The sequence below is a fragment of the Oncorhynchus nerka genome, linkage group LG20 (assembly GCF_034236695.1).
Source record: "Oncorhynchus nerka isolate Pitt River linkage group LG20, Oner_Uvic_2.0, whole genome shotgun sequence".
NCBI classification, from domain to species: domain Eukaryota; kingdom Metazoa; phylum Chordata; class Actinopteri; order Salmoniformes; family Salmonidae; genus Oncorhynchus; species Oncorhynchus nerka.
In genome coordinates, this window is record NC_088415.1 from 67,086,920 (window position 1) to 67,108,129 (window position 21,210).

Consider the following 21,210-nt stretch of genomic DNA (forward strand, 5'->3'; position numbering starts at 1 on the left):
CCCTGTCGGTAACATTTCTTCACAGTGCTTTCTCATGTTACAATTTAACACAATTTACTTAGCATGTTTTGAGCAGCTTATGATCACATGTGAATAGAGCATCAATCACACTTGTATATTTTATTTTTTACAGTCCAGGGGGGTGGACTACAGTAGGGTAACTTGGGGTAAAGCGAACCCCGGTGAAAGGCGCCTCTGCCTGTAATTCTCACAAAAAAACACTTTTTGTCATCCATTTTATTTCCCAACACCTTCCCTGGCTGCCACTACTCTTGCTTAACTAAAAATGTAATCTGTATAATCTCATCTATGTTAAACCAACAAAATGATTTGGAAATCAAATCATTAAAAAAAATAGTAATCTAGAAAAAGTTACATATGAAGTTAGATCTATAAACGTTTTATATATACCAGTAGCGCAGACTAAAGATAAGTAATTCACCTGTTAAGAAAGAAAAATTGAAATTAGTTTTTAATAAAGTTGTAATATTTTAAGTGATGTTTGGGCCCCCTCCCCCTCCAGCGGGGAAAGATGCCCTCAAGGGCAATCCAGTGCAAGTCAACGGTACCTACTGTATATTACCATTTTCCAAATCATGTCCAATCATTTCCAAATCATGTATAAGCAACTTCATTTAGTTTCACAATCAATTTGCAGATACAATTTGATTTGGACATGAAGCTCGAAAATTAAAAACTTCATCATAGTGACAATATTTTTAGTGAGAGGTGCAATAACATTTTCTTTCGATATTTGATTTAATAAATACAAATAAGATACGTAGAATTTAGTTAAGAGTCAATTACTTAACATTTTTTAAATAAAATGGATTTTAACACGCTAATCTTCATGAGGCATCTTGCCCCATGGGGACTAGGGCTGTGACAGTCATGGATTTGTGGTATGACGGTAATTGGCCAGCCAAATGACCGTGGTCACTGTAACAACCATTCGAATAGCAAACTTTTTATAAATATGTATTTATACATTTTGTCAAGACGTAGTCTCATACCCCTGCACATCGACTCGGTACTTGTACTTCCTGTACATAGCGGTCATTTTCTACTCCCTATATTTAGCCATGTTATTCTTATTCTTTATTTTCATTTGTTATTCACTGTGTCACTATGTCAATTTATTTATCCTATCCTTAAATCCTCATTGTAGGAAAAGGACCCGTGGGTAAGTACTTCAGTGTTGGTCTACACCTGTTGTCTACGAAGCATGTGACAAATAAATTGGGATTTAATTGAATTTGAACCCAACTCAACTTCAATCTACTGAAAAAAAAGTATAATCTGCTATGGTCAAATATACAGTATATAATAAATTAGTGCCAGTATATTTTCCCATTGGTCAAAATTGTTACCGCTAAGATATGTTCATATACCACGTGCATCATGGTTTCAATGTATTGAAAATGAAGGTACATATGTAAACTACAATGAAAATCTTTAACAAATGTAACAATGTATTTGTTTTTTAAACTTTTAAATACAGACTATTGGTTTCAAATTCGTCTGTGCACGCTGACTGCAATCTGTTTCAGTAAGGGGAGTGGGATAGTCTTGAACGGCATTGTTGGGCTTGAGCATTTAAGCATTTCACGGTACGGTCTACACTTGTTGTATTCGGCGCATGTGACAAATACTATTTTATTTGACCCGGTGTCCAAGTAGGCTACATGTAGCTATGTGTGTAGAAAACATTTCACCACAGGTAAGACATTTAACTTGTTTAGTATAGTCAGTTTATAACTCCACTCACTACTTGTAGCTGTTTGTTTGTGTTGTTGGTCTTGGCTAGTTTAATGTTCCGGTCGGCAGCTAGCACGAACTCACTCACCTGGCTGCTAGCACCGTCATGAAAAGGGGCATGAGGGTTTTTCTAAGTAGTGAGAAAGCTAGGGAGCAGGCAATGTTGCCCTTTAGACATGTTGCCCTTTTCTTAGATGTAGTTGTGTAATTGACTGAAACAAACGGACAATAAAATTGCGTTTGAAAAGGGTGAAGTTTTTGCTGTGAGCCAACAGGTTGTTTTCCCCACAGGAAGGCTGGGCATGACTACCATCTAATTCCTACTGACGAATGCTAGAGGGGGAGTATCTCATCCCTAGACTATGAATGCGTCATCGACATGCAGGTTAGTGAGTAATCGCGGGTGTGGTAGCATGCACTCATTTCTACGGTCATATTAGAACAAACGAAATCGTCATTCCGCTACCGGCAATGCCAGTCGCCATAAGGACAAAATGAGGGTACTGTAATTGATTGACGTAAAGAAAATCCACCATCTCAATCCCGCCACTTGACAGAACAACTTTTAGTTATTGTTATTGCGTGTGTAATCGTGTCCAGTCGGATACAGTGTTTCGAATTGCGACAACAAAAATGGCACCGAATTTACCTGTACATTTATGCATCTTTTTGGTAAGTAAGTCAATTCTATTAAATTAGTGTTTCTGTATTTTTCACATTTGATTTTGATATATCACCTGCTCAAGTTTCTATTAATGTAATTGAATTTGCAAACTTTCTACTTTTGTGAGGAAAAAATATATATATACAGTACCAGTCAAAAGTTTGGACACACCTACTCATTCAAGGTTTATTTTTTTACTATTTTCTACATTGTAGAATAATAGTGAAGACATCAACACTATGAATTATGGATATGGAAACATGTAGTAACCAAAACAGTGTTAAACAAATCTAAATATATTAGATTTGAGATTCTTGAAAGTGGCCACCCTTTGCCTTGATGACAGCTTTACACACTTTTGGCATTCTCTCAACCAGCTCCATGAGGTAGTCACCTGGAATGTGTTTCAATTAACAGGTGTGCCTTGTTAATTTGTGGCATTTCTTTCCTTAATGCTTTTAATGCATTTTAGCCAATCAAATGTGTTGTGACAAAGTAGGGGTTTTATACAGAAGAAAGCCCTATTTGGTAAAAGAACAAGTCCATATTATGGAAAGACCAGCTAAATTAATCAAAGAGAAATGACAGTCCATCATTACTTTTAAGACATGAAGGTCAGTCAATACGGAACATTTCAATAACTTTGAAAGTTTCTTCAAGTGCAGTCACAAAAACCATCAAGCACTATGATGAAACTGGCTCTCATGAGGACCGCCACAGGAAAGGAAGACCCCGAGTTACCTCTGCTGCAGAGGATACGTTCATTAGAGTTACCAGCCTCAGAAATTGCAGCCCAAATAAATGCTTTACAGAGTTCAAGTTACAGACACATCTTAACATCAACTGTTCAGAGGAGACTGTGTTAATCAGGCCTTCATGGTCGAATTGCTGCAAAGAAACCTCTACTGAAGGACACCAATGAGAAGAAGAGACTTGCTTGGGCCAAGAAACATGAGCAATGGACATTAGACCGTTGGAAATCTGTCCTTTGTTCTGATGAGTCCAAATTTGAGATTTTTGGTCCCAACCACTGTCTTTGTGAGACGCAGAGTAGGTGAACGGATGAACTTTGCATGTGTGGTTCCCACCGTGAAGCATGGAGGAGGAGGTTTGATGGTGTGGGGTGCTTTGCTGGTGACTCTGTCAGTGATTTATTTAGAATTCAAATCACACTTAACCATCATGGCTACCACAGCATTCTGCAGCGATACGCCATCTCATCTGGTTTTAGCTTAGTGGGACTATCATTTGTTTTTCAACAGGACAATGACCCAACACACCTTTAAGCTGTGTACGGGCTATTTGACCAAGAAGGAGAGTGATGGAGTGCTGCATCAGTTGACCTGGCCTCCACAATCACACAACCTCATCCCAATTGAGATGGTTTGGGATGAGTTGGACAGCAGAGTGAAGGAAAATCAGCCAACAAGTGCTCAGCATATGTGGGAACTCCTTCAAGACTGTTGGAAAAGCATTCCAGGTGAAGCTGGTTGAGAGAATGCCACGTGTGTGCAAAGCTGTCATCAAGGCAAAGGGTGGCCACTTTGAAGAATATCACATTTAAAATATATTTTGATTTGTTCAAAACTTTTTTGGGGTTACTACATGATTCCATATGTGTTATTTCATAGTTTTGATGTCTTCACTATTATTCCACAATGTAGAAAATAGTAAAAATAAAGAAAAACCCTTGAATGAATCAGTGTGTCCAAACTTTTGACTGGTACTGTATATATACACTCGTTGAACATCTCATTCCAAAATAATGGGCATTAATATGGAATTGATCCACATGCGTTTGTGTATATAGGCCTATTTCCGCTTATAGTTAAAAAAAAAAAAGATTTTTCAGGGGGTGCTGCAGAACTCTCAGCATCCCTACTTCTAACATTCAGCTAAGAAGATCACTGGCAAGGTGCAGCTTGTTGATACATCGACAGTTCCTTCAGGAGGTATTCATACCCCATGACTTATTCCACATTTTGTTGTGTTACAGCCTAAATTCAAAATGGATTACATATATTTATTTTTCTCACCCATTTACACACAATACCCCATAATGTCAATGTGAAAACATGTTGTTAGAAATGTAGTATTCACATTCCTGAGTCAATACATATTAGAATCACCTTTGGTAGTGATTACAGCTGTGAGTCTTTCTGGGTAAGTCTCTAAGAGCTTTGCACACCTGGATTGTACGATTTCTGCCCATTATTCTTAAAAAAAAAAATTCAAGCACTGTCATGTTGCTCATTGCTAGTGTCGTCGAAACTCTAATCAATAAGGAGATACTTGTCATTTCTTCAATACAATCAACCTTTATTTGATAAGATTTGCAATAATGTAGCTGGTCAACCCTACACATTTTCAGACAAGATAGAACTGACAAAAGGGGGCGGTGTTGCAATCTACTGCAAAGATAGCCTGCAGAGTTCTGTCCTACTATCCAGGTCTGTACCCAAACAATTTGAACTTCTACTTTTAAAAATCCACCTCTCTAAAAACAAGTCTCTCACCGTTGCCGCCTGCTATAGACCACCCTCTGCCCCCAGCTGTGCTCTGGACACCATATGTGAAATGATTGCCCCCCATCTATCTTCAGAGCTCGTGCTGCTAGGCGACCTAAACTGGAACATGCTTAACACCCTAGCCATCCTACAATCTAAACTTGATGCCCTCAATCTCACACAAATTATCAATGAACCTACCAGGTACCTCCCCAAAGCCTTAAACACGGGCACCCTCATAGATATCATCCTAACCAACTTCCCCTCTAAATACACCTCTGCTGTCTTCAACCAAGATCTCAGCGATCACTGCCTCATTGCCTGCATCCGTAATGGGTCAGCGGTCAAACGACCTCCACTCATCACTGTAAAACGCTCCCTGAAACACTTCAGAGAGCAGGCCTTTCTAATCGACCTGGCCGGGGTATCCTGGAAGGATATTGATCTCATCCCGTCAGTAGAGGATGCCTGGATATTTAAAAAAAAATGCCTTCCTAACCATCTTAAATAAACATGCCCCATTCAAGAAATGTAGAACCAGGAACAGATATAGCCCTTGGTTCTCCCCAGACCTGACTGCCCTTAACCAACACAAAAACATCCTATGGCGTTCTGCATTAGCATCGAACAGCCCCCATGATATGCAGCTGTTCAGGGAAGCTAGAAACCATTATACACAGGCAGTTAGAAAAGCCAAGGCTAGCTTTTTCAAGCAGAAATTTGCTTCCTGCAACACTAACTCAAAAAGGTTCTGGGACACTGTAAAGTCCATGGAGAATAAGAACACCTCCTCCCAGCTGCCCACTGCACTGAAGATAGGAAACACTGTCACCACTGATAAATCCACCATAATTGAGAATTTCAATAAGCATTTTTCTACGGCTGGCCATGCTTTCCACCTGGCTACTCCTACCCCGGTCAACCGCACTGCACCCCCAACAGCAACTCGCCCAAGCCTTCCCCATTTCTCCTTCTCCCAAATCCATTCAGCTGATGTTCTGAAAGAGCTGCAAAATCTGGACCCCTACAAATCAGCCGGGCTAGACAATCTGGACCCTTTCTTTCTAAAATTATCTGCCGAAATTGTTGCCACCCCTATTACTAGCCTGTTCAACCTCTCTTTCGTGTCATCTGAGATTCCCAAAGATTGGAAAGCAGCTGCGGTCATCCCCCCTCTTCAAAGGGGGGGGGACACTCTTGACCCAAACTGCTACAGACCTATATCTATCCTACCATGCCTTTCTAAGGACTTCGAAAGCCAAGTCAACAAACAGATTACCGACCATTTCGAATCTCACCATACCTTCTCTGCTATGCAATCTGGTTTTAGAGCTGGTCATGGGTGCACCTCAGCCACGCTCAAGGTCCTAAACGATATCTTAACCGCCATCGATAAGAAACATTACTGTGCAGCCATATTCATTGATCTGGCCAAGGCTTTCGACTCTGTCAATCACCACATCCTCATCGGCAGACTCGACAGCCTTGGTTTCTCAAATGATTGCCTCGCCTGGTTCACCAACTACTTCTCTGATAGAGTTCAGTGTGTCAAATTGGAGGGTCTGCTGTCCGGACCTCTTGCAGTCTCTATGGGGGTGCCACAGGGTTCAATTCTTGGACCGACTCTCTTCTCTGTATACATCAATGAGGTCGCTCTTGCTGCTGGTGAGTCTCTGATCCACCTCTACGCAGACGACACCATTCTGTATACTTCCGGCCCTTCTTTGGACACTGTGTTAACAACCCTCCAGGCAAGCTTCAATGCCATACAACTCTCCTTCCGTGGCCTCCAATTGCTCTTAAATACAAGTAAAACTAAATGCATGCTCTTCAACCGATCGCTACCTGCACCTACCCGCCTGTCCAACATCACTACTCTGGACGGCTCTGACTTAGAATACGTGGACAACTACAAATACTTAGGTGTCTGGTTAGACTGTAAACTCTCCTTCCAGACCCATATCAAACATCTCCAATCCAAAGTTAAATCTAGAATTGGCTTCCTATTTCGCAACAAAGCATCCTTCACTCATGCTGCCAAACATACCCTTGTAAAACTGACCATCCTACCAATCCTCGACTTTGGCGATGTCATTTACAAAATAGCCTCCAATACCCTACTCAACAAATTGGATGCAGTCTATCACAGTGCAATCCGTTTTGTCACCAAAGCCCCATATACTACCCACCATTGCGACCTGTATGCTCTCGTTGGCTGGCCCTCGCTTCATACTCGTCGCCAAACCCACTGGCTCCATGTCATCTACAAGACCCTGCTAGGTAAAGTCCCCCCTTAGCTCGCTGGTCTCCATAGCATCTCCCACCTGTAGCACACGCTCCAGCAGGTATATATCTCTAGTCACCCCCAAAACCAATTCTTTCTTTGGCCGCCTCTTCTTCCAGTTCTCTGCTGCCAATGACTGGAACGAACTACAAAAATCTCTGAAACTGGAAACGCTTATCTCCCTCACTAGCTTTAAGCACCAACTGTCAGAGCAGCTCACAGATTACTGCACCTGTACATAGCCCACCTATAATTTAGCCCAAACAACTACCTCTTTCACAACTGCATTTAATTAATTAATTAATTTTGCTCCTTTGCACCCCATTATTTTTTATTTCTACTTTGCACATTCTTCCATTGCAAAACTACCATTCCAGTGTTTTACTTGCTATATTGTATTTACTTTGCCACCATGGCCTTTTTTGCCTTTACCTCCCTTCTCACCTCATTTGCTCACATTGTATATAGACTTGTTTATACTGTATTATTGACTGTATGTTTGTTTTACTCCATGTGTAACTCTGTGTCGTTGTATCTGTCGAACTGCTTTGCTTTATCTTGGCCAGGTCGCAATTGTAAATGAGAACTTGTTCTCAACTTGCCTACCTGGTTAAATAAAGGTCAAATAAAATAAACTCTGAGGTGGAAGGCCGAGAGCTCAAATGAAACAAGGAGTACAGAAACCTTATATAGGCCCACCGTCTTACGCAAGAGTGTACAAAACGCATGATCTTGTTATGTGTACGTGTGTGGAGAACAGGGCGAAACTGAAGTTAAAGTTACAGACTAACTGTGAATTTGGTCATCTCGTTCTGGAGCAGCTGCTGGTTATTCTAATCTTCTAGTGAGGACAATAGGTGTCAAAGCAACAGGAAATCACTCCAGACATAGTTCCTCATAAAGTAGCCAGCAAGAGCCTTTTACTGTCTGCCCGGATGATGTATGGTTTCACTTACACACACACACACACACACATTCACCAGCATGAACCTGTCGCCCAGCAACAGGCTCTATGACTGGTGTGCAGGATACAACACTTTGCTCTGTTTTAATATACTGAAAAGGAACCAGATCATTCCCTTCTGACTAACAGGAAACCATAGGTTGCCCCAGTCAGCTCCTGACTGTGTGCCCAGAACATCATAGGGACCTAATTTCCTAGTTAGGTTTCTATGCTACACACTCACAAGACAAGTTAAAACAGGCCTATACTAATGAACGTACATATCTTCTATCTTATATGATCTCATTTCTTTAGCAATCTCAACCTTAATGCCTAAGCAACTAAGCTTCTGGAAAGATCTTCTAGTACACAAGCATCAGCAAGGTTTAACAAAAATGTCCCTTACACTAGACAGACATTCTCAAGTATTGCCATAGATCTTCAAGCCGATTTCACTCAAATCTGTAGCTATGCCACTTAGGAACATTCACTGTCGTCTTGATAAGCAATTCCAGTGTATATTTGGCCGTGATGTTAGGTTATTGTCCTGCTGAAGGTGAATTTGTCTTCTAGTGTCTGTTGGAAAGCAGACTGAACCAGGTTATCCTCTAAGATTTTGCCTGTGCTTAGCTCTATTCAGTTAATTTGTATCAAAAAAACTCCCTAGTCCTTGCCAATGACAAGCATACTCATAACATGATAAAGCCACCACCATGTGTGAAAAATATTAAGTGGTACTCAGTGATGTTGTGTTGGATTTGCTCCAAACATAATGCTTTGTATTCAAGGCAAAGTTCATTTCTTTGCCACATTTTTTTGCAGTTTTACTTTATTGCCTTATTGCAAACAGGATGCATCTTTTGACTGTGTCGTTTAGGTTAGTATTGTTGAGCAACTACAGTACGATGTTGTTGGTCGGTCCTCAGTTTTCTCCTATTACATCCATTAAACTCTGTAACTGTTTTAAAGACACAATTGGCCTCATGGTGAAATCCCTGAGCGGTTTCCTTCCTCTCCGTCAACTAAGTTCGGCAGGACGCCGGTATCTTTGTAGTGACTCGGTGTATTGATACACCATCCAAAGTGTAATTAATAACTTTACCATGCTCTACGGGATATTTAATATCTGCTTTTTTTTATACCCATCTACCAATAGGTGCCCTTCTTTGCGAGGCATTGGAAAACCACCCAGGTCTCTGTGGTTGAATCTGTGTTTGAAATTCACTGCTCGACTGAGAGACCTTACAGATAATTGTATGTGTGGGGTACAGAGATGAGGTAGTCATTCGAAAATAATGTTAAACACTATTATTGCACACAGAGTGAGTCCATGCAACTTATTATGTGACTTGATAAGCACATTTTTACTCCTGAACTAATTTAGGCTTGCCATAACAATGAAGTTGAATAGTTATTGACTCAAGATATCTTAGCTTTTAATTTAATTAAATCATTTGTAAACATTTTGAAAAACATAGTTCCACTTTGACATTATGGAGTATTGTGTGTAGGCCAGTGACACAACATCTCAATTGAATCAATATTAAATCCATGCTGTAACACAACCAAATGTTGAACAAGTTAAAGGGTGTCAATACTTTTTGAAGGCACTGTACCTGTGCAGCCTATGCACTCCTTGAAAACGTCCATGTACACATTTAAATGTATATTCTTTTGGTTCATCTAGTACAAAGAACTGACAAGACAGAATATCCATGAATGCAGTACCATATTTGTAACACAGCTTTTGTATGATATGCCACCTGTTAGAATGTATGAACAATATATCTCTCTCATGCAATTCCAGACCCTCTCATGTGTGGACTCCTGCTTCATCCCTGCCTCCATACAAGCAACAGTACCTCAGACAGTACAAGTTGGACATGTTATTGCAAAAGGTTCTGCCATTCACAAATGTTTCTGTCCTGTCTAACTTTGAATGTACTTAATACTGAATGAAACAATCAATATAGTCATGAACTGTTTATAACCAGTTGACGTTGTTAATCATAATCAAGTTATTGTGTTGTGGATTATCCATGTTTGTTTTTTAGTCCTTGTATAGTTGACAACGTTTCTTTCTCTCTCGTCGTTCAGTTGATGTGGACCAATGTGACACCATCACATTGCACTTTACAACTAGTGACCCCGACTTCACAGTACGACCTGATGGCACTATAGTAACAGTCGCCATCACCATGGTACCAGCCAATGGCAGAACATTCTCAGTGCAGTTTCAGGACCCCAATGGTCAGAAGAGAGAAATTAATGTTTACCTTGTCCAGAACTCTAGAAAGGTAAGGTGGATTCTGCATGGGCTTATAGTACGAAGTCTCATTTTTCAAAGAAGTATTGTTTTTGTGAAATTATCTATATCACATTGTTGACTTGTGACTTTGTGGTCTTTTTCCTGCTTTTTCAGGTATTGAAAGATGGCCTACTAAAGCGCTCCAAAAGACGTTGGAGTCCTCTGCCCTTCAACATCATAGAAAACGACGTTCCGCCATTTCCAAAGGACGTTGATCTGGTAATGTCCTTAAAATAAGTCACAGCTTGCATCACATTTCAGCACATTTTGTGTTTGAATATTGATATTAAACCTAAGCCATGTACATATTTTGTGTCATGTAACAAACTCCAATTTATCCTCTACATGTCCTTGCCTTTCTCCCACCCCCATGTTCCACTCTATTTCTCATTCGTTCTCACTTGGAGCTAATGCACATTCTGTACCTGTATGGTCCACGCCCTCACCTGGGGGTTCACACACCCAGACACAAACAGAGGGATCAGTTGGAGCGTTTACTTAGTTGTTTTTTCTCCTTTTTAACCCTTCCCCTTCCTTTCTAACTACTGGGCTGGGTGTGCACTGTAATTGGATCTGTTGTAACCTGCCTAGGGGAATACATATAGGGCTCTACCTGAGCAGAGCACATGCCCTTTGTCCTTCTAGTCACTAAAGTGCCCTTTTGGGTGGTGGTATAATTTTGTATTCATTTTTTTGTCATTGTTGTTCGTAACCCACTGCCCGTAAGTCATTGTCAAGTTCACAATTTGTCATAATGAGTGAGAGTGTTGCTGCACAAATAAATAGGCTTATGCTCAAATATGTTAAAAATGTCATTTTGAGCACCTGCCCCATGAAAGGTCTGTGCACGGCCTTGAACCAGGGTGATGTTATTATCCCACTGCTTGTTGAAGCTTGACCGCAAATAATACTTGATTGTTTCCTGGTCCAGATTGCATCTGATTCGTCGGCCACTCGCAGTGTGTACTACACCATCAGTGGGCCTGGAGTGACAGAGGAGCCTGTGGGTGTGTTCAGTGTGGTGATGGAGACTGGGATGTTGAGGGTCAACAAAGTTGTCGACCGCGAGAGAACTCCTCAGTTTGTAGTGAGTAGTAAACAACAATTATTGATTGCTTGCTTGAATAATTGATTGATTCTTTATCTGTGATGTTAACATGACAATTGTACTCTTGATACCGTAGCACAGACAACACAAACAGTGTAAGCCATTTCTAAACTGAGTCCATCTTCCTCCAGTTTCAAGCCAGAGTGTTTGACAGATACACCAACCAGGAGACAGATCTACCATTACCCATCACAGTGAATGTAGACGATGTGAACGACAATGCACCAACTTTCACTGGCCTACTGCAGTTTACTGTGCTGGAGCAAAGCAAAGCAGGTGAGAAACACACAGCTGAAATAAGAAATACCAGAGTGCCCGTAGCCTCTGCAATGCAGTACATGGAAAAAGTGACATACGTTTCACAAGTTAGTCAGTTGTCTGAGCAATTTGTGCACACATCCAGACATTGACCTTTGTAACGGGAACTTGTGGATGTGAACTAATAGCCGGTGTGTTGTGATACGTTCTATTGCAGGGACGATGGTGGGGATGGTGAATGCCACAGACATAGACGAGCGTGGTACAGACCACACTAAGATCAGGTACTCCCTCCTCTCTGGGACTAACCTGTTCTACATTAACCCAGAGACGGGAGTCATCAGCACCAAAACAGACACCCTCGACAGAGAGGTCAGTCCCATCGCTGTACCTTTAAAAAAATATCTCGCTTACAGTTTTCCAGGGTTCCACGTTGTTGATCACGGCTATCATTGCTTAAATTATTGATCTAAATCTATGTTTGTATTTGTTTTTCAGGTGAATGATAATTATTTGGTGACAGTTGAAATCAGAGACATGAATGGAGCTCTGAATGGTCTATTCAACACAGCCACAGCCACCATTGTGTTGGGTGATATCAACGACAACCCTCCCACATTCACAAAGACATCTGTACGTTTTCTTTGACAACTTTTTACAGTAGTGGAGTTTGTGTATTGCAGTTTATTCCGCAATGTAACAAAAATGGATGGCATGGATGTCCCAGTTTGTTTTATGAATACTCTGTTTGCTTTGGCCAAATAACTATATGTTACTTCCTTTTGCAGTACGATGTAAAAGTTAAAGAGAACCAAGGAGAGGGACTCATCCTCAGAATCCCCATTGAAGATAAGGACTTGGTGAAGACACCAAACTGGAACACTGAGTTTGTCATCCAAAAGGGGAACGAAAACGGGAACTTCAGGATCGAAAGAGACCCCAAAACGAATGAAGGACTAATTTACCTAATAAAGGTGAGCTGGTACTCACAATGAACCTCTCATTTTTTATCTGATCATGACTTTCCATAGATGTCTTGCTAGTTATTTATAAAATGAGGCTAATCTATACATTTGGTGAACTATCCCATAACATAAAGACAGTCAAAATATTGAGCCAAAAGACTTCTTTGCGCATTGTCATTGACGGATGATAATACAGTAAAATAACACTATGTCCTTGCTGTGTCTCCAGCCTCTAGACTACGAGAAGACCAAGAACCTAAAGCTGGAGGTGTTGGCCCGTAACCAGGCTGAGCTGAGTGGGACCAAGGCCCAGTGGATGTCCATCCCTGTAGACGTCTCTGTAGTGGATGAGGACGAGGGACCAGAGTTCACCGCCCCCACCGTACTCTTCACAGTCAAGGAGAACACTCCTAACGACACCCTGATTGGGACCTACATAGCCATAGACCCAGAGACCAAGAGCAGCGCCGGCATCAAGTAAGACCCTAGTTTACCTTATTGATCTCACCAATAATTGACCTAGCCAGGTCCCAGATCTGTTTGTGCAGTCTTGCCATAATTACAGGAGATGGCAAGACTGCACAAACAGATCTGGAACCAGGGTAGTATTGGCCTATTGTGTGACCATGTTGATAATAATCATAATAATAACAATAATATGATGTTATAACAAGTAAGGTCAGATTGTGTTTCAAAAGAAGATAGAGGAATGACATGTTTTTTCTCACTCCAGCAGAATTGTACCGTTATACAAGAGAATGCTGTAAAAGTTCCTTCTCTCTCTGTTCCCTCTCAGGTATTACAAGGTCTCAGACCCTGCTTCATGGATCAAGGTAGATGAAAGCACCGGGCAGCTGAAGATCGCCAATAATATCGACAGGGAGTCCCACTTTGTAACGAATGGCGTGTACAACGTCACTATGAAAGCTGTTGATGCCAGTAAGTAGATATTGTTTACAGTGTCTTAGTTAAATACACAATATATACAAAAGTATGTGGAAACCCCTTCAAAATGGTGGATTTGGCTATTTCAGTCACAGCTGTTGCTGACAGGTGTATAACATTGAGCACACAGCCATGCAATCTCCATAGACAAACATTGGCAGTGTAGTGGCCTTACTAAAGAGCTCAGTGACTTTCAACGTGGTATTGTCATAGGATGCCACCTTTCCAACAAGTCAGTTCATCAAATTTCTGCCCTGCTAGAGCTTCTTCGGTCAACTGTAAGTGCTGTTATTTTGAAGTGGAAATATCTAGGAGCAACAATGGCTCGGCCGCGAAGTGGTAGGCCACACAAGCGGGACCACCGAGTGCTAAAGAGCCTAGCACTTAACAATCATCTGTCCTCGGTTGCAACACTCACTACTGTGTTCCAAACTGCCTTTGGAAGCAACGTCAGTACAATAACTGTTTGTTGGGAGCTTCAGGAAATGGGTCTCCATGGCTGAGCAGCTGCACACAAGCCTAAGATCACCAGGCACAATGCCAAGAGTTGGCTGGAGTGGTGTAAAGCTCGCCGCCATTGGACTCTGGAGCAGTGGAAACCAGTTTTTCTGGATTGATGAATCACGCTGCCCCATCTGGCAGTCCGACTGATGAATCTGGGTTTGGCGGATGCCAGGAGAATGCTACCTGCCCCAATGCATATAGCCAACTATTAAAGTTCGGTGTAGGAGGAATAATGGTCTGGGGCTGTTTTCCATGGTTCAGGCTAGGCCCCTTAGTTCCAGTGAAGGGAAATCTTAAGGCTACAGCATACAATGACATTCTAGATGATTTTGTGAAATAGTTTGGGGAAGGCCCTTTGCTTTTTCAGCATGGCAATGCCCCCCCGTGCACACAGCGGTCCATACAGAAATGGTTTGTCGAGATCGGCGTGGAAGAACTTGACTGGTCTGCACAGAGCCCTGACCTAAACCCCATCGAACACCTTTGGGATGAATTGGAACAATAAGTCTGTGTTGTTTAAGTGACAAGATGAGGAGTATAGTAGTCACTCTATAATACCTGGTGTGACTTGGTATTTTATTAGGATCCCCAATAGCTATTGCGAAAGCGGCAGCTACTCTTCCTGGGGTCCACACAATACATGACATAATACAGCACATTAACAGACAAGAACCGCTCAAGGACAGAACCACATCTACCCTAGCTACTGGCCCTTATCTCTGTTTTGCATTTATAACAGGGAGGGACTACTAGGGAGATACCTGTACTGTATAGCATCTGTATTTCACTGAACTTTAAAGTTTATTGCTGAGTGTGATTATTGAATACATTGGAAATCTTACTCAGTCAAGCTCTCACAATAAAACCACACAAAAAACAGCAAAAATTGTTCATTGACATGTTATCGTGTTTCTTACTCTATTTTCAGGTCTCAAGACAGGTACAGGGACAGTGATTATTCAAGTGGAGGATGTGAACGACCACGTCCCAGTCATCCCCTCTAAAGACCTGGTGGTGTGTGAGAAGAATGGGGGAGAGATGGGCTCTGTGCTGGTGGTAGCAGAGGACAAAGACCGAGCTCCATTCGCCGCCCCCTTCAGCTTCGAACTGGGAGAGGAGCATGATGGGAGATGGGCTGTGAAGCGACTTAACGGTATGAAAATGATTCCTACCTCCGGACTCCGTTCCATCTCTATATAAATTGATATCTTGCATATGTGATTTAAAAAGTGAAGCAATTATTTAAATCTAAACAGAAAATGCGCATTTTATAGTGAGTAGTCAGTCTCATACATTCTTCAATACAACGTTAGAGCCAAAATACTCTAGAAAGCAACCTCACCAGAGCCACCTTACACAGCACCTAACTGACAATGAGTATTGTTTAGAGCCAGGAGTTTTTGTCCTTACAATGTAATCTCACCAGGAAAACTAGTGCTGTTCTTTACAACAGTGTATTTCCTCCTCAGACACTGCAGGGATGTTGGAGCACACCAAGGAGCTCCCTAATGGTCTGTATACTGTCCCCCTGATGGTCAAGGACCTACAGGGATTTGGAAAGACCCAGACGGTAACGGTCCGGATCTGCCGCTGCAGAAACGGAGCGTGTTTGGCCTACCAGAACTCCACGTCGCTGGGGGTGTGGGCCATCCTGGCCATGCTGCTGGCGCTGTGCCTGCTACTTCTTCTCTGTGAGTCTCTAATGTTTTATTATGTTCATTCATCTTATTTATGTAGGCCTGACAGGTTGGTGTCAGAGGCGTTAGACATTAGGTGAAGTTTTAAGCAGCTGATGACAGCTAGTATAACTTTGTTCCTTAGCAAATGGCTTGTGCTTCTTGTTCGTCAGACGAACCTGTGACCACTTTCGGACCATACATTTTGATTGAGCTACTTTTCTTTTTCGTTCTTTATTGCAGGTATCTTCTTTGCATTCATCTGTGTTACAAAGAATGAGAAAATGGAGCTGGAAGATATGGGAGACAGTGGCGGTATCCTCCTGAAGTCTAACATTGAGGCCCCAGGGGATGCAGTGGTAAGTCTGTCATAATGACAGCATTACAAAACACATTTCTCATGTTCATGGAATCTTAGCTAATTTCACTGTTATATCCTAATTTGTTTATATGTCTCCTCAGGATTCAAATCTCATCATCGTTCCTGCATCTGGGATTGACTCATCAGTGAAGGGATCCATGATTGATGTGGGGTGGGTGGGAGCTAAGAACTCTGGTATGATTGGAGGAGGCCTGGGCGCTCAACAGAATCTGCTACAGGAGTCCGGCGGTGTCATAGTGACCGATATGGAGACCGGCTTCTCAGGCCAATACGAAAGCAGCCAATACGTTGGACAATATGGCAGTGGACAATATGGTGGAGGTCAATATGGCGGTGGAAACATGACTTTTGACAACACACGTTTCATGAAATTCAACAACTCTGCAGCCTGGCACACCTGGCAAACGAACGGGCTGTTTTTACAACAGGTAAAGTGGTTGTAGAGAACTTGAGAAACAGCTCAAACAATGTCAATCGTTCTTCCTATTGGTAAAAGCCTAGACTATTCCCATCTGAAATGCTTTCTTACTTGCTAAATCCTGTGTTAGCTTTCATATATCTTGTCTGGTTGGTGAAATGTTGGTCTGTTCTCAGTGTAATACCTGTCAGTAATATCCTATGCAAAGATGTAATATCACCTACTGTAATATTTTCCCTACCATCGGACTAGTCCTTGGCTGCTCTCTATGGACTAATAACAAAATGCATTCTCCTTTCTTCACCTCATCTCTTATATTGTCTACCTGGTCTTTGCAGAAGTTGGCTTACCTAGGGACGAGGGAGGAGGGGCGATATGCCGATGACATCATCCACGCGTACGGCTTCGAGGGGGTGGGGTCTCCAGCCGGCTCGGTGGGCTGCTGCAGTGACCAAGGCAACCAGGAAGACCTGGACTTCCTAAACACATTGGGGCCAAAGTTCAAGACATTAGCTGAGGTCTGTAACAACAAGAAATGAACAAAGATAATATAATGCAATATGTTTTGTTACTGCAAGTGTACTCTTTTTCTGCCAATACCATGAATTTTAGGAATCTGTTAAGAGGGTTGCTATGCTATCATTCAGAGTAAACACACTGAATTGCTCTAACTGTTTGTTAGTTTGACATTTTGCACTGGAAAGTACTATGTATTTACTTGTACAGCAAATTCCCCAGTGTTGAATCAACTCTGCGATTGTTAAATGTAACACTTTTTCTATACGGTCTATACGGGTCCACACCTTTTTCAGTGATATTAAAATTTTAATGAATACCTGTAGTGTTAAGGTAACTCGTATTTGGGGTATGGTGTAAAGCCATATTTGCATATTTCCCAGTGTGCCTTACCTTACCTAGTGACAAAGACATGGTCATTGCATTCATTCATTTTCAGTCCTGTGGCTTTCACCAAATAAAATTATTAACAGTGGCCCGAAACTCATAGTTTACAGGCCACATCAGGTGTGCATTCACATTATGCTGGCTTGCAAGGTGATGTCATTCCTATTGGAATCTAGTCAGAGTGTGGATATCCAAGAGTTTACATTTTTGATCACCCGTAGCCTGCATTCAGAATGACTGTCAGTTTGGAAAATTTGATAGATGAGACTACCTAAACCATCTAAACTGAAACAACCATTGCAATAAATCTAACTAACAGATTGAATTAGTTTAGAAAAAATGATGTTATTTATCTTTGTGTAGCATAATATTCATTGATCAGTCAATGTACAGTACATGCAAACACACAGATATTGAAACAAACAATAATAAAAATAAAAACTGTAATAGAGCATGCTGGGAAATATGATAATGATGGCTGTGTTTTTAAGTGTTTTAATCACATTCAAATCTGGTTATTAACACCAACACTGGAGTTATTTTGCACCACTGAGTGTTAATTTAAATCCTGAACTAGAAATGTACATTAAATAATGTACATTATGGGATTTTTAGCGCTAAATATTTTTTTGGGGGGGGCATTGGTCATGTTATTTTATTTGTGTATATTATGGTAAAGCCCCATGAAGTTTAGTATCGTAGAATCAAATGTTTGTTCATGTGACTCTAAAAACAGGTACCTTGAAGAATACATGAATATTTGACGAGATTATTCGATTTTTAAAATAACTTATGAATTTAGGTGGATGGGGTACAAACATTACACACTATTCTATATGAGTGTTGATTAGACTGCATTGGGGTTTCTATGTTTAATTGGTCACACTACGATCGTCCCTTTAATCGATTCGATTCCTATGATTGATTGACTGCAGAGAGTCTTGTTTAGACTAGAACAGAAGGTTATAGGTGCTTCTGTTTAGAATAGAAGGTTCTGGGTGCTTCTTTTTAGAATATAATGTTCTGCCTGCTTCTGTTTAGAATAGAAGGTTCTGGGTGATTATTTTTAGAATAGAAGGTTCTGAAGAGACAGGTGCTGATACGGCCCATGGGGTTGATGAGACAGTGTCTGACAGTGAGTCAGTTCACACACTCAGCATGAGGCTGAGTGTGTGAACAGGGGGGTTGAACCAGACAGACAGCCTGTGAGTATTCATAGCGACATGTTGTTCTATTGATTGATCCATAGAAAGAGAGATACCTAGTCAGTTGTACAACTGAATGAATTCAACTGAAATGTGTCAGAGAGGTGTGGGAGGCTTCCTTTATCAACATCCACAGGGAACAGTGGGTTAACTTTCTCAGGGGCAGAATGACCTATTTTTACCTTGTCAGCTCGATTGCTGGCCCAAAATTCTAACCACTAGGCTACCTGCCGCCCCCTATGACATTACGAGAGGTGCTATGTCATAAACCCTCAAAATTAGTTCCATAATGGGGCGAAAATGGCAGTTGTCATGGTCAGGGAGATATCCATAACTAGTCTAATTGGAATGAATGGCAGTAGAGGCATAGGTGATCCATTTCCTGATTTTACTTATGCAGAAATATAAATGTGAGGCATGTGATGTATCAGAAATTGTGTAATGTAATTATAGTCGACCTCAAATATTGTCATATAATTATAAATACAATGTATATGGGTTTTATACAAATGCTATGTGTAAATAGCCCCTAAATGTCTCAGATGTAGTTTTATTGGAAAGCAGTGAGTGCTAATATATGATACAATTTCAGTACTTGTTGCATTTACAACTTGTCTATGTCCTATCATCAACTGATTTGAACCAGTGTATGGCTGTGAATTGACCACATTGTTTGAATGGAATGTTGGCATATTGGTAGTTAATTTAGAATCATTCATCTAAAACTGTTTGGCTAGCTAGCTAACACACATACAGTGCAGATTAAATTCTCCACATTCATTGTTTTACACTATCTTATCAGAGCGCTGGCATACTCCCTGACCAACATGGCTGACCTTTGGCCAATTTTTAGAAGGTTCATTTCCATTCTAGTATTCTAATTCCTAATTCTATGGATTCATCAGCATTGCCATATGTTCATATTATTAATTTGGAATTCAATTACCAAACTGACTCATTTTGTAAATTAATCGTATTGTCTATTTCGTAAGTGTCAAATTTTGCTAATATGTTTTTTTAAGTAAATAATATAAAATACACTTGTTGTGTTATTCACTTTGGTCATGCTGTTTTACTGTAAATACTTCATTTTAAGTAGAGAGAGAGAGTGAGGATGTGAGAGAGAGAGAGAGAGAGAGTGGATTAGCTTTGAAATATTGTTACTCAACCATTCACCAGGCTTATCTAGGCATAAGAGGGTGTGGTTCAGTACAGTACATATAGCCTTGCACAATAACTGTAACATCACAAGGTACTGTAACTAAGGACACTTTATTCACCCTTGAACCATAGACTTAGACGACACACTGTATCTGTCCTATTGTGGCGTCTGTGAGGGAATGGGCAGCGCCATTGAGGCCATCTACATTTTGAAGTAATGAATTTTCTTCTACTACTATGACTTGGTAAACAAACTGAATGGTTGCATACTTCCATCTGGAGTGTGTTTGAACACCTGCAGTTATGAAATGTTTGCTCACTAGTATAATTCATTTGATGACCTGGATGTGATCCTTCCTTAATCTATAGGAAGTCCCACCCAGTTGGCTACTTTAAAATGGTGGTCCTCAATGGCAATGTCCATGCAAAAACATATTATTTCCAAGTAGTAATCTGTACAGTGCCTTCAGAAAGTATTCACACCCCTTGACTTTGTTGTGTTACAGCTTGATTTAGAATGGATTACATTTAGATTTTTTTGGTCACTAACCTACATACAAATACCTCATAATTTCAAAGTGGAATTATGTTTTCAAAATGTTTACTAATTAGTTAAAAATGAAAAGCTAAAATGTCTCGAGTCAAGAATTATTCAACCCCTTTGTTATGGCAAGCCTAAATACGTTCTGGTGTAAAAATGTGCTTAACATAATAAATTGTATGGACTCACTCTGCAATAATAGTGTTTAACTAGATTTTTGAATGACTAACTCATCTCTGTACCCCACACATACAATTATCTGTAAGGTCCCTCAGAAGAGGGACCTTATACAGTTTTAACCACAAAGACCAGAGAGATTTTCCAATGTCTCGCAAAGAAGGGCACCTAGCGTTACATGGGTAAAAATGAAGACAAAAACAGACAGTGAATATTCCTTTTGAGCATGGTAAAGTTATTAATTACACTTTGCATGGTTTATCAATACACCCATTTACTACAAAGACACAGGCTTCCTTCCTGACTCAGTTGCCGGAAAGTAAGGAAACTGTCACGACTGTCACGAAGTTGGTCCCTCTCCTTGTTCGTTCGGCGGTCGAAGTCACCGACCTTCTAGCCATCCTTTGGTTTTGTCTTCCATCACACCTGGTTCCAATTGAATCAATTACATGTTGTGTATTCAACCTTCTGTTCCCCCTCATATCCTTGTCGGTGATTATTTA

General features: G+C 40.9%; 1 protein-coding gene across 2 annotated transcripts; it reads left to right on the forward strand.

The window, feature by feature from the left end:
• Nucleotides 1-1,617: 1,617 nt before the first annotated feature.
• LOC115102999 (desmocollin 2-like protein) lies at nucleotides 1,618-19,868 on the forward strand. Of its 2 annotated transcripts, XM_029623522.2 has the most exons (17): nucleotides 1,618-1,720; nucleotides 2,050-2,143; nucleotides 9,964-10,054; nucleotides 10,254-10,453; nucleotides 10,579-10,683; nucleotides 11,396-11,551; nucleotides 11,704-11,848; nucleotides 12,048-12,202; nucleotides 12,329-12,463; nucleotides 12,619-12,804; nucleotides 13,025-13,272; nucleotides 13,592-13,734; nucleotides 15,173-15,397; nucleotides 15,714-15,935; nucleotides 16,164-16,279; nucleotides 16,383-16,730; nucleotides 17,059-19,868. In XM_029623522.2, the coding sequence occupies exons 2-17, from the start codon at nucleotides 2,138-2,140 to the stop codon at nucleotides 17,257-17,259; spliced, it is 2,682 nt and encodes an 893-aa protein (XP_029479382.1). In that variant the 5' UTR covers nucleotides 1,618-1,720; nucleotides 2,050-2,137; the 3' UTR covers nucleotides 17,260-19,868. The 2 variants fall into 2 exon arrangements, with proteins under 2 accessions (XP_029479382.1, XP_029479381.1); XM_029623521.2 differs by lacking the exons at nucleotides 1,618-1,720; nucleotides 2,050-2,143 and adding an exon at nucleotides 2,155-2,430.
• The last annotated feature ends 1,342 nt before the right edge of the window (nucleotides 19,869-21,210 follow it).